Below are 12,309 nucleotides of genomic sequence, written 5' to 3' on the forward strand. Positions count from 1 at the left end.
CTCCAGCACGGAAGCTAACTCTAAACTCGTGCAAACTCCCCCTCCGCACCCCGCCGCGGCAGAGGGCGCCCCGGGAGCCCCTCCGGGACCAAAGCCGGGCGCACACCGGGACGCCCCCATGGGTAAGTCGCTGGCGGCGGGCGCAAAAGAGGCCGACTCCACGCGTGGGCGGAGAGCCCACCGGCGACGGGCGTAGCGAAGGGAAGGAGGGGTCGCGGCGGGACGCGGGTCAGGGGCCGCCGAGGGCCCAGCGGCGGGCGTCTCCACCGCCGGACCCCACACGCTCCTCAGCGGCGCGCGGGAACCGCCGGGCTGGACACTGTCTTTGAAACAAAAAAAAACGAAAAAACCCACAAATGCCTGTCCCGCGACTCGCGGGGGCGGAAGATGCGGGACGCTGCCCACAGAGAGGCGAGGCGCAGCGCTCCCGCGGGGCAGTTCGAACATCCCGGAAGCCGCGCCCTCCCCGGAACCGGAAGCGTCGCCGCCACGAGCCCGCCCGGGGCGGGGCCACGGCGGGGACTGCAACTCCCACAATGCAGCGCGGCGCTTCCGGTTTCCGGCGCGAGGGCCTGAGTGAGTGTTTACACCGGCGGCCCTGCGGCCGGGTTCCTTCCGCGGGACGGGTGAGGGCGCCGGGCCCCGGGTCGCGCGGGCTGCACGGGGGGCGACTGGTTAACTGGCCGCGCGAGAGCGCTGGGGTCGCCGTGGGACAGCGCCCCTGCCCCCACCCGTCCCTGTCCGTGATCGTGACCGGGTCTCGATCGCGGCGTCGAGTGGAGGGATGGTGCTGCCCGCCTCGGGAACGCGTGTCCGGCTTCAGTGAGCGCGGTGCATATAAAAAGCCCCCTTCCCGCATCTCTTCCCTGTCTTGAACCTGGGGTGGGAGGTCCCTTGGGGGTGCAGCCTCGTAGCCTTTTCCGTCCTCTCTGCTGCCAGAGGCCTGCTTGAGGCGGTAGCGATGCCTGTGACAAGGGCCTGACCCGAGTCTCCCACCCTCAGAGGTTCCCGATTTATTTTCTGGCCGGCCGTGTGTACCAGGGACGGAGACCCTAAAGGCGGCAGATTTTAGGGTCTTCTTGGCAGTGTGGGGCGGGGGCGGGGGCGCTGATGGGAAGCTGTAGCCCCCTTTGCCTCCAGGGGGCAGGGGACGTGGACACGGAGGAGGTTGTAGGTGGGTCGGTCTTGCTAGAAGTGTGCCAAGAGGCCAGAAAGGGAAGAGGACACGGGTGAGCGGGCCTGTGCCCTGGGCGGTGGGCGGTTGGCGGCGAGGTGGGGCCGGGCGGAGCTCTGATGGGGAGGAACCTTCAAGCCGGGCTGTGCAGGTCAGAGCGTGGAGCCGCTGGAGCGGTCATAAGCAGAGAAGTGACCGGACCGCACCTGCGTGTCAAAGCGCTGGGGGGCAGGCCCGGGGGGGAGGGGCAGCGGTTAAAGGCCCCGCCCGGGCGCCGCCTCCCACGTCGCAGTGCGGGGGTTCAAATCCCAGCTCCTCCTGCTGCACTTCAGCAGGTGATGGCTCAAGGAGCTGGACCCCGGCCATGCACCTGGGACACGTGGGTTGAATTCGGGGCCCCCAGACACTGGCCGATGGGCAATGGAGAGTGGCAGGTGTCTGTTTCCGTGCCTTGCAAATAAAATGTAAATAAATCAGGTTTACGATGGTGAGTTGGGTGGCCTCGTGGAGGTTTGGTGAGAGGCAGCAGGCAGAGAACTTGCTATGAAGCCGGGAGTGAGTGGGTAGAGGAGAGGGGGCTGGGTGGTTTCCTTTGCGCCTCAGGACATTCCTGTGGGGTTGGATGGTGCTGCAGGCCCCTGCTGCCCGACGCAGGATGAGTGCTGGTTCTGGCCCAGATGCTGCATCCCGGGCTTCACGACACCTGTCTCTCAGTCAGCCCCTTGGCAGGTGGGCGTGGTGGGGAGGGGCCTGGGCTCCGGCCACTGAGGCTGTGTTCTTTCACAGGGAGAAAGAGAGAGCGCGAACGAGAGAGGATGTCTCTCTCAGACTGGCACCTGGCAGTGAGGCTGGCTGACCAGCCCCTGGCCCCCAAGTCTGTTCTCCGGTTGCCAGAGACAGAACTGGGGGAATACTCGCTGGGGGGCTACAGTATCTCCTTCCTGAAGCAGCTGATTGCCGGCAAACTCCAGGAGTCTGTCCCGGACCCCGAGCTGATCGGTGAGCCTCCGCGTCGAGGTTGGGCGGCTCTCGGCTCTCTCTGAGGAGGGCGCTTCTGGAGTCCTGGGCTTGGATTTGTCTGGAGGTGTTGGTACACCAGGGACGTGCGTGTTGGCTGACCAGACACACGTGTCTTACAACAAAGCGGCTGGTTGCCATCTCAGTCCGTGTTGTACTGACCGCTTCACCACCAGCTGCCCGCCTGTGACCTCACTGAGCTCTGCCTCTCGAAGGGCAGACACCTGGGAGGGAGGGTCGGCCGGGGAGGACTGCTCAGCGGGTAGCATTCGGGACGATCGATTGGAAGGTTTTTTTGGTTCTTGCGTTGTCCCGTTCATTTGAATCTCGCAGCGTCCGCAGGGTTAAGCTGGAGAGCTTTTCTGTGCCAGTTTCCGTGTAACTCCATTTTATGAGTTTGTCCTAACAATTGTTAAAATCCATTGATTGAAGCCGGCATTGTGATACTGCCGCTCGTGATGCCGGCATCCCATACGGGTGCCGGTTTGGGTCCTGGTTGCGCTGCTTCCAACCCAGCTCCCTGCTAATGCGCCTGGGAAGCCAGCAGATGATGGCTCAAGAACTTGGGCCCTTACCACCCACGTGGGAGACCCGGATGGGGTTCCGGGCTCCCGGCTTCAGCCTGGTCCATCCCCGGCCATCGCAGACATGTGGAGAGTGAGCCAACTGATGGAAGACCTCTGTCTCTGCCTCCCCCTCTACCCGGCTCTGCCTTTTGAAGAAAGACATTTTTTTTTTTTTTTGACAGGTAGAGTTATAGACAGTGAGAGAGAGAGACAGAGAGAAAGGTCTTCCTTCCATTGGTTCACTCCCCAAATGGCCACTATGGCCAGAGCTGCGCCGATCTGAAACCAGGAGCCGGGTGCCTCCCCCTGGTCTCCCATGGGGTGCAGGGCCCAAGCACCTGGGCCATCCTCCACTGCCTTCCTGGGCCACAGCAGAGAGCTGGACTGGAAGAGGAGCAACCGGGACTAGAACCCGGCGCCCATATGGGATGCCAGCGCCGCAGGCGGAGGATTAACCAAGTGAGCCACAGTGCCGGCCCCAAAAGAAATACTTTTTAAAAAATCTATTAAATGGCCGGCGCCGCGGCTCACTAGGCTAATCCTCCGCCTAGCGGCGCCGGCACACCGGGTTCTAGTCCCGGTCGGGGCACCGGATTCTGTCCCGGTTGCCCCTCTTCCAGGCCAGCCCTCTGCTGTGGCCAGGGAGTGCAGTGGAGGATGGCCCAGGTGCTTGGGCCCTGCACCCCATGGGAGACCAGGAAAAGCACCTGGCTCCTGGCTCCTGCCATCGGATCAGCGCGGCGCGCCGGCCGCGGCGGCCATTGGAGGGTGAACCAACGGCAAAAGGAAGACCTTTCTCTCTGTCTCTCTCTCTCTCACTGTCCACTCTGCCTGTCAAAAAAAAAAAAATAAATAAAATAAAAAAATCTATTAAATAAGAGTGTCCTTTAAAGTGTACATCACTCCCCAGCTGTCTGTGCGACCAAAGTAAGGTTCTCCGGGGCCAGAAACTGTACATTGTTGGAGGAGCAAACTGTAAAGGGGCGGTTCTTCTCAGATTTGATCTACTGTGGCCGGAAGCTGAAAGATGACCAGACCCTTGACTTCTATGGCATCCAGCCTGGGTCCACCGTCCACGTCCTGCGCAAGTCCTGGCCTGAGCCTGATCAGAAACCGGGTGAGTAGGGGTCGGCCGTTGCACAAGTGGGCGGGCCTTCTGTGAGGGAGGGGTCAGCGCGCTCCCCAGGCAGCAGCAGGGGGGGTTGGTTTGTTACTTACGGGATCAGACCACGTTGGTAAACAGAGTCCCGTTTGGGCCTTGCTGGCCGCTGCGGCGAGATGTGTGTAAGTTCCACTCACTGCCCTCGCGGGGGTTGGAACGTGGGTCTGGTTACAGTGGCTCTGGGTCCCTCCTTTAGTGTTGTTCTCGGCCCCGGGAAAGCTCTGCTCTTCCTTCTCATTGGCAAATCCTCACGCACGTCCGCCCCTCGGGCCCCGTCAGCTGACTACCCTGCCTTCCTGGTGTGCACGTGGCTCTTAGCGTGTGCAGAGCTCCGAGGCCTCCTGATCCACCCACAGAAGGCGCCGCTTGGAATTCCCAGTGGAAATCTGTTCGGCGTACTAGCTCCCCCGCCCCCAGGGTAAAGCCACGTTGTGTGAGAGAGATTGACTTGTTCGACTCGCTGTTGTGGTGTTCGCGATCGCTGTGACGAGCTGTCAGCCTAGGCCGACATTCCTGCCGGGAACGGGAAGGACAGACCATCTCCTGACGGCAGCGAGGAAGAGAGGGGCAGCCCTGCAGTGCTGTGGGCCTGGACACCTGCGCCGGCCGCCGGCCTCGCACAGGGACACCTGCGGCCGCTGTGGGTCAGGCCAGAAGCAGGGTCCAAGCCTAACGCCTGGCCTAGACAGCCCCTCTCCTGGCACGCTGCCTTTCCCCACGTGCACCTGTCGTTTTCCTTCCTTGTAGATGAGAGTTCTAAAAGACGCCCAGTCGTGAGATCACCCCACTCTGCCTCTGCAGACCTCCCAGCCCCAGCCCAAGCCCGAAGCCTGCGTCTCTGGCTGGAGCAGTGGGCCCAGCTTGCTCGGATGCGGGCGGGCCGCGTGCTCTCTGGCTGGAGGAAGTTGACAGAAGGAAGAAACATGTGTGGCTCCCGTGAGCCAGGCTTTCCCTTTGATGCCACACTCCATCATCCCAGCGGCCCTGCAGGGGCGGCGGCGGCATGAGCGCTCCGTAGATGCAGAGGCCTGCAGGGGTATTATTCAAGGTCACCTACTCAGAAAGCAGAGCTGGGGCGGGACCTGGGTTTTCCTGGCCTGCAGAGCCTGGCTTCTTCCTGCCCCTCTTAGCCCGTTGCCAGCTCGGGATAGGACGAGGCCTTCTCCTGGACATTTATGTTTGAAACAGATGGACTTCGAGATCTCAAAAGAAATTGATTTGTGACACCATTCAGACTTTCTCCATGGGCACTGCTCCAAGGAAGCACATCTCTGACTCTCCTGCTGGATGGGAGCCAGCCCTAGACGTCCTCGGTCCTGTGGAGCGGGAGACAGAGCGCTGAATTCAGGGTCTCACGTCAGCCTGCTCTAGGCCCATGGGTGTGCACGCGCCCCGAGCTGCAGTCCCAGGCAGCCGCTTGCTGCTCCTTCAGCACCCACATTCTGCTTTGTGCGTGTTCCTGCTGAGGCTCGGGGCCCCTTCTTCCCCCAGGAAACACCTCTGCGGGAGGCAGCCGTGTGTCCTGGCCCTGCCTCAGTGATGGCCGTCCGCCGCCACGTTCCCAGTGTCCGAGCTGGGACGAGGTCTCCGCCGGCGTGTGTGACCGTGGGCTTGTCCGTTGCATCCGGTCTCCTTTCTCCTGCCAGGGGCTCCCTGGTGGCGGGTTCTTGCCTGCAGTCCTGTGCCTGGCCCAGAGCCAGGTGTGGGCTTCACGCGCAGCAGGTGCCTTGGGTCACTTAGGTGCATATTTGTCGAAGGAGGCACCCTCATGAGGAGCACCGAGCCAGGGGCGTGCTGCCAGGTTGCACCCCGGGGTGCTGTTCCCCTCGCTCTGGGAGTGTTGCCCTGGAGCTGGGTGGTGCAGAACGTGTAAGGTCACAGGGAGCGGCCTTGAGCAGTGCCCAGGGTGAGCTTCCCGCTGCTCCCCTCGCGCCACTCACATTTCTTCCCCTGTGAAGTGGGCTGATGTCCTGAATAGCGAGGGCACCCGGCGGACCTGAGACAACTGCCGGACCTTCTCGCACACACGGGTAGAAGTTCTCTGCGCCAAAGCAAACTGAGCTTTTAATTCCATTTTCCATGAGCTTTCTGGAGTGCCCTGTGTATGGGTCGCAGTGTCCAGGGGTCGCAAAGGAATTTGGGGCCTGTTGACACGCTCGCTTTGGGGAGTGTGCTGAGTTGGGTAAGAGCCTGGAAGTACAGCGTGTTTTGTTGTTTGTATATTTCTTTAAGAGGGAAAAATAATATTTAGAGAAACCTGAAAGAAAACACCCGAGAGAAGCAGTGGCCGGATCCTGCCTCAGTGCTGTTTTCCCTCCTGTCTCCTCCACTTGGGGGCAGGTGCTGGGCTTGGTGTCTGTGACATACTGTGACACGGTCGCTCCGACTGTCACCACGCTGGCCTGGCAGAGTAGTGTCATACATTCTCCCTTTGAATCTGAGAAGCCTCGAGTCCCTGCCGCGGGCTGGCCCGAGCGCTCTCTCCCGGCTAAGCCTCGAGTCCCTGCCGCGGGCTGGCCAGAGCGCTCTCTCCCGGCTGCTGGTTTATCTACTTGAAGGTACTCAGAAGAGAGTGCCGTCTTCACATGGTTGGCACAAAGCATTTTTTGTGAATGGCCGCTCCTTCCTGGGGAGCGAGAGGGAAGGGAGCTTGCAGACCAGGCTGACCTGGGCACGGGCTGAGGTGGGGCTGCCACGGGCGTGGGGTGGGGCCTGGGCTGTGGTCGCTGACGGTGTCGTGTTCCCAGAGCCTGTGGACAAGGTGGCTGCCATGAGGGAGTTCCGGGTGCTGCACACTGCCCTGCACAGCAGCTCGTCCTACAGGGAGGCGGTGAGTGTGTGAGAACAGGCGAGCGGTGGGGGTGGCGGTGGGACGCCTGCTGCACAGCAGCTGGGAGCTCCTGGGGAGGTTTGGCCCTGTCTGTCTGCCTCCAGAGAGCCAGTATCAGCCACACTGGAGAGTCTTTTTTTTTTTTTTTAATTAAACATTTGTTGGCCAGCGCCACAGCTCACTAGGCTAATCCTCTACCTAGCGGCGCCGGCACACCAGGTTCTAGTCCTGGTTGGGGCGCCGGATTCTGTCCCGGTTGCCCCTCTTCCAGGCCAGCTCTCTGCTGTGGCCAGGGAGTGCAGTGGAGGATGACCCAAGTGCTTGGGCCCTGCACCCCATGGGAGACCAGGAGAAGCACCTGGCTCCTGCCATCGGATCAGCGACGGTGTACCGGCCACAGCACGCCAGCCGCAGCGGCCATTGGAGGGTGAACCAACAGCAAAAGGAAGACCTTTCTTTCTGTCTCTCTCTCTCACTGTCCACTCTGCCTGTCAAAAAAAAAAAAAAAAAAAAAAAAAAGATTTGTTTATTTGAAAGGCAAAGTTACGGAGAGTTACAGAGAGAAATCTTCCATCAGCTGGTTCACTCCCCAAATGACTGCAATGGGCAGGGCTGGTTCAGACCAAAGCCAGCAGCCAGGAGCACCCTCTCCCAAGTGGGTGCAGGGGCCCAAGGACATGGGCCATCCTCTGCTGCTTTCCCAAGTGCATTAGCAGGGAGCTGGATCAGAAGTAGAGCAGCGGGGACTCGAACCGGCGCCCACATGGGATGTCAGCGTCGCAGGCGGCGGCTTCCTTTTAATGATAGAGCTAAGACCTCTGTCACAGAGAGAGGGTGGTGACAACCGAAGGGTGCACGCCCCACCTCTGCCAGGCCACACCCAGACGTTGCCTGAGCTGCCTGCCTGCCGCCCTTACTGGGTGGGATTCCTCCCCGGGGAGAGGGGCTGCTGAGTACAGCTGTGAGTGTCGCAGTCGGGGCGGAGTGAAGGAATCGTGCAGAGACGGAAGGGACTTCCGGGGCTGCGCTCCTGGGCCGTGCTGAGCACTTGCGTTTCCTGTGTTAGAACTGCACACGGGGGCAGCCCACGGAGACGGAAGGTTTCCCGTGGCCCTGTGTTTTCTATTGTTGTTGTTTGCTTCCCTTGCTGGAGCGGTGTGTGTGTCTCCAGGGCCCTGCTCCCCGCGGGGTGCACGTGGCACGCGCTTCGACAGGGCCGTCCCGCGGCAGAGTGGGTGCCTGGGCAGGGCCCTGGGCTGCTGGGAGAGCTCAGCCCTGCCTGCCTCCTGCAGGTCTTCAAAATGCTCAGCAATAAGGAGTCTCTGGACCAGATCATCGTGGCCACCCCGGGCCTCAGCAGTGACCCCATTGCTCTCGGTAGGTGCGGGCCTGCCGAGGACGTGGGAGCGGTTGGGAAGGAGAAACCCGGAGGAGCCAGTCTCCCTGCAGGCACTGGTCTGTGGGAGGAGGGCGGCTTCAGGGTCGCTCCGTGCGCCCAGCTTTCTGAGCGAGCTCAGTCCCACGGCGAGACAGCGGCCCAGCCGGCGTGGTGAGGCGAGTAGAGGACGCATCCTGCACGCTGTAATGGATGAGGGAAGCCCTGGGGCGCGGGGAAGGCAGCTGGAGTGAGGGCCCTCGGGGCTGCACCGTGTGGGGTGAGGGGCGGGCACGCTGCTGGGTGCTCTGAGACCTGCAGGGTCTGGCCAGAGTTCCATTCTTGGGGAACCCCTGTTCTCTTTCAGGGGTGCTCCAGGACAAAGACCTCTTCTCCGTCTTCGCCGATCCCAACATGCTCGACACGTAAGTGCGCCCATCACAGCCCTGCAGTGGTCAGGCCCACTGCTCGTGGGGCCGTCCCCCAGGCTGTCACCAAGGCTACCTTGGACACAGCCAGTGCTCCCTACCAGTGGATTTGACCAACCGTGGATTGAAAATGCTAAAAAAAGAAAAAGGAAAATTGCGCAGGTTTCCTTGTCATTTTGTGACGACTGTGCGTGTAGCTGGTGCTGTGTTAGGTGCCCAGAGTGACCCCGAGAGGGTTCTGTGCCTGCACTGGGACGTGAGCACCTGTGGGGGTTTCTGTCTTTGGGAGGATGGGCTGAGGGACAGCTGTCTGTCAGGAGGCCAGGAAGAGCGAGGGCTTCTCGGGCAGTGGGCAGCCCAAAGCCCCCTCCCCCTGGGAACTGAAGGCCTTGCTGCCGCGGCCGGGGCAGGGAGCAGGAGGGCAGAGCTCCCTGGCGGGAGACGCCGAGGACGGAGGAGTTGAGGGGCAGACGCCCCACGCTCCCATGCGGCCGAGCCCGTCTCCTGAGTCGCCCTTGGTGTTTTCCTGCCCTTGTCCCAGGTTGGTGCCTGCTCACCCGGCCCTGGTCAACGCCATCGTCCTGGTGCTGCACTCGGTGGCAGGCAGCACCCCGATGCCGGGGGCTGAGTCCTCTGGCCGGAACCTGCCCTCCAGCTCGTACCGCGACGTGCCAGGTGAGCCCCAGCGCCGGCGCTCCGGCAGCTATGTTTAGCGCTGGCAGAGGGCGTTCCTTGGGAGCGCTCGGTTTGAGTCAGGAAGTGCATCTGTCCTGTAATTTTCCGAGGGGAGAATGAGCTGACGGATTTGGAGAGTGACTGGCGCTGTCTGGAGCTGCGCCTGTGCCTTTCTGTTCTTCCTCCTGAAATCTGTTCGCCCTCCTCCAGGTGGCTTCCTGTTTGACGGGCTCTCTGACGACGAGGACGACTTCCACTCAGTGAGTGGCCTGGCTGCCTGCCCTCTGGGGGTGACGGCCCGAGAGTGAGCCCTCCCCGGGGCCAGGGTTGGGTCCTGCAGTCCCTTTCTGAGCCCAGGAGCTTGGGGAGTCTCTCCCAGAACACTCTAGAGTGCGGCGGGGTGGGGGGCTTCCCTGGGAGTTTCCGGTGCCGCCCCCCCACAGAGTCTCTCCCACCTCCAGAGCTCCCGGCCCACGCCCTCCAGTAGTGCGTCCAGCTCCCGCCCAGCGTCCCTGGGCTACAGTGGGGCGGCCGGCCCCCGGCCCATCACCCAGAGCGAGCTGGCCACTGCCCTGGCCCTGGCCAGCACCCCGGAGAGCAGCTCCCACACGCCAACTCCTGGCACCCAGGTATGAAGAGGGCCGGGGTGGCCACGGCAGGGCTCAAGGGGCGCAGCTCCCCAGAGGCGGAGTGGGTCTGCCCCTGCTGGCCCTGGGGCTGGGCTGGAGTCCGGGGGTCTCAGGGCAGCTCAGCTCACTTCCTGTTCGGGAACGCGAGTGGCACCGTCTCCCCGCCCTGTAGAGCCCATGCCACGCCGGCCCCGCCTTTCTCTGCTGGAACTGGCGTCCTGGGCCGGGCTGGGGCTCAGAGTCTGTGTCTCTGGAGCAGAAAAGCCGCGAACTTTCCTGGCCACGTGGAAAGCCTCTGGGTGCCTCTGGGGGCCGTGGCCCAGCGGGGAGACCGGTGCTGACCCCTGCTCTGTCCACAGGGCCACTCCTCAGGGACGTCCCCGCTGGCCTCGGGCGCGCAGCCCGGGACGCCCATCACCAGCGACCTCTTCAGCCAGGCCCTGCAGCACGCCCTGCAGGCCTCCGGGCAGCCCAGCCCACAGGTCAGTCTGCCTACTTCCTGTGCGGGGCCCCCATCCCTGCGGCTTCGGCTCCTGCCCTCAGTGCCCGCGGCCGGACTGCCTGCCTGACCTGGAGGACCATTGGTCCATTCAGGGAGCCGGGCCCGGGGCCAGCAGCCCTGCTCCCTGTCCCAGAGGCCAGCTTGGTGCGGGTCCGGGAATGGTGAGGCGAGAAGCCCCGCCGCCCGGGGAGGGCCCGGGCCAGGGGGCGTTTGCTGAAGAAGCAATGCTGAAGCCCCTGGCAGGGGCAGGTGTGTGAGGCCGCGAGGGCACGGTTCCAGGCACAGGTGGCTCCTTGCATGAGCAGAGTCCGGGTGCACAGCTGCCAGGAGCCGGGCGGAGAGAGCAGGGCCTCGGCGGGTGCCGGCCCAGGAGCTCACGCTGGCTCTGACCGCGAGCGGGCCCGGGGCACGCGGGGGAGCGGTTGGCCTGACGGATCCTGGTGCCGGCGCTGTCTGTCCTCATGGCGAGCCTGTGGGCTGACCATCGCTCCCAGCCCTTGTCCAGGGTCGCAGAGCTATGCAGTGGGGAAGGCAGGGTTCCAGCGCCCGTGGTCGTCACTGCCTGGCGTGGCCCCGTGAGCAGTGGGGGAGCCGCGGGACACGTGGGCACCGCTGGGGGCCTGCTCGCTGCTCCCAGAGCTCCCTGGCTCCGCCCGCCTGTGAGGTGACTCCGGGTTTGACGTGTGCGGTTTCTCCTCCACGCTCGCACCCTGCTGCTGCTCGGGACTGGCGTTTCTAACCCAGCCTTCTGCCCACGTGTGAACGCCTCATTTTCCCCACGTTGTGTACGCCTCTGTCAGGAGATAGGAGGTATTAATGAAGCCAAGGAGCGCTAGTGGGGGTGCGTTTCGTCAGGTCCTCACGGGGGAGAAGGCCGTGCAGGGCGGACTCACAACCTAGGGGCCGTGAGACAGCAGAGGGACGAGTGTGAAGTTGTAACGGGGACGACTTCTTCATGGCAAAGCAAACAACCCCACGCAGTCTGAAGCTACCTGGAGAGGCAAACATCGCGCCAAGGGCAAGCTCGCCTGTGCACGGGAGGGGGGCCGAGAACGCAGGAGCAGTGAGCCCGCAGGAGAACAGGCCGGCTTGCTGCGCAGGGAGTGCAGGCGCCACTGGGTCCCAGGGCGTCCCCCGGCCCCTGCGGGCTCCACCCTGGGCTGTGCGTGTAGATGACGTTTGAGCAGTCGGCGGCGTTAAGGCGAAAGATTACACACAGCTCGGCGGGGGTGGTTTCAGGACATCCAGGGTTGTTAAGGAGTTATTTTTATCATCTCGTGTGTGTGTGTGAGAGAGAGAAGGTACAGCAGGAGAACATGGAGTGATCTGTGTCTTGTCTTCGGGTCCTCATGTTAAGGCTCTCTGGGAAGCCTGCCCCAGCCTGTGGCCTGTGGCCGCCCGTGCTCCGTGGCGTCACCCCGGGACCCCCTCCCTCGGGGCCCCGCTAACCGCCCTGCCCCCGTCTTTCCGCAGAGCCAGTGGCAGCCCCAGCTGCAGCAGCTGCGTGACATGGGCATCCAGGACGACGAGCTGAGCCTGCGGGCCCTGCAGGCCACCGGGGGCGACATCCAGGCGGCCCTGGAGCTCATCTTCGCAGGGGGAGCCCCGTGAACGCCGCCCCCCTGAGCCCCCAGCAGGCTGCAGGGGTGGCCGCCGGCGCCCCTCCCCTCCCCAATATACCTGATGGTCAGCTCTCCCACCTCGTCCAGCGCGTGGCCTTCTTGACTGGTTGGAGCTGGGGGCACGTATGGAGACAAGCGGTGTGTGGGGCCTGGTACCGTGGCACCGGGGAGCAGGCCTGGTCCTGGTTCTGGGCCCGTCGTGAGATTCGGGGTGACACACCGTCATCTTGGGGAGAAGTTTCCAGGAGTGGCCCGGACTCAGGTGCTTTGGGTGTGGCAGCCTCAGGGTGTGGCCAAGGCCATGGCAGGGCTGCTGCCCAGTCACAGGT

At 63.2% G+C, this 12,309-nt stretch overlaps 1 protein-coding gene across 3 annotated transcripts; it reads left to right on the forward strand.

The window, feature by feature from the left end:
- Nucleotides 1-457: 457 nt before the first annotated feature.
- UBL7 (ubiquitin like 7) lies at nucleotides 458-12,057 on the forward strand. 3 transcript variants are annotated; one of them, XM_008252404.5, is made up of 11 exons: nucleotides 458-576; nucleotides 1,961-2,173; nucleotides 3,755-3,874; nucleotides 6,667-6,749; nucleotides 8,042-8,126; nucleotides 8,492-8,549; nucleotides 9,094-9,227; nucleotides 9,438-9,487; nucleotides 9,689-9,856; nucleotides 10,216-10,338; nucleotides 11,832-12,057. In XM_008252404.5, exons 1-11 carry the CDS (start codon nucleotides 537-539, stop codon nucleotides 11,967-11,969), a joined length of 1,212 nt encoding a protein of 403 aa, XP_008250626.3. In that variant the 5' UTR covers nucleotides 458-536; the 3' UTR covers nucleotides 11,970-12,057. The 3 variants fall into 3 exon arrangements, with proteins under 3 accessions (XP_008250626.3, XP_051690519.2, XP_051690520.1); XM_051834559.3 differs by having other exon boundaries at nucleotides 522-831; XM_051834560.3 differs by having other exon boundaries at nucleotides 555-626.
- The last annotated feature ends 252 nt before the right edge of the window (nucleotides 12,058-12,309 follow it).

The sequence above is a fragment of the Oryctolagus cuniculus genome, chromosome 12 (assembly GCF_051225735.1).
Source record: "Oryctolagus cuniculus isolate XC-2025 breed Fujian yellow rabbit chromosome 12, ASM5122573v1, whole genome shotgun sequence".
Taxonomy (NCBI): Eukaryota; Metazoa; Chordata; class Mammalia; order Lagomorpha; family Leporidae; genus Oryctolagus; species Oryctolagus cuniculus.

Coding starts and splice junctions, on each gene's coding strand:
- UBL7 (XM_051834559.3), top strand. CDS start 537: ATGCAGCGCGGCGCTTCCGGTTTCCGGCGCGAGGGCCTGAGTGAGTGT. Junction 832..1,960: donor GTCCGGCTTCAGTGAGCGCG/GTGCATATAAAA, acceptor GTTCTTTCACAG/GGAGAAAGAGAGAGCGCGAA. Junction 3,875..6,666: donor TGAGCCTGATCAGAAACCGG/GTGAGTAGGGGT, acceptor TCGTGTTCCCAG/AGCCTGTGGACAAGGTGGCT.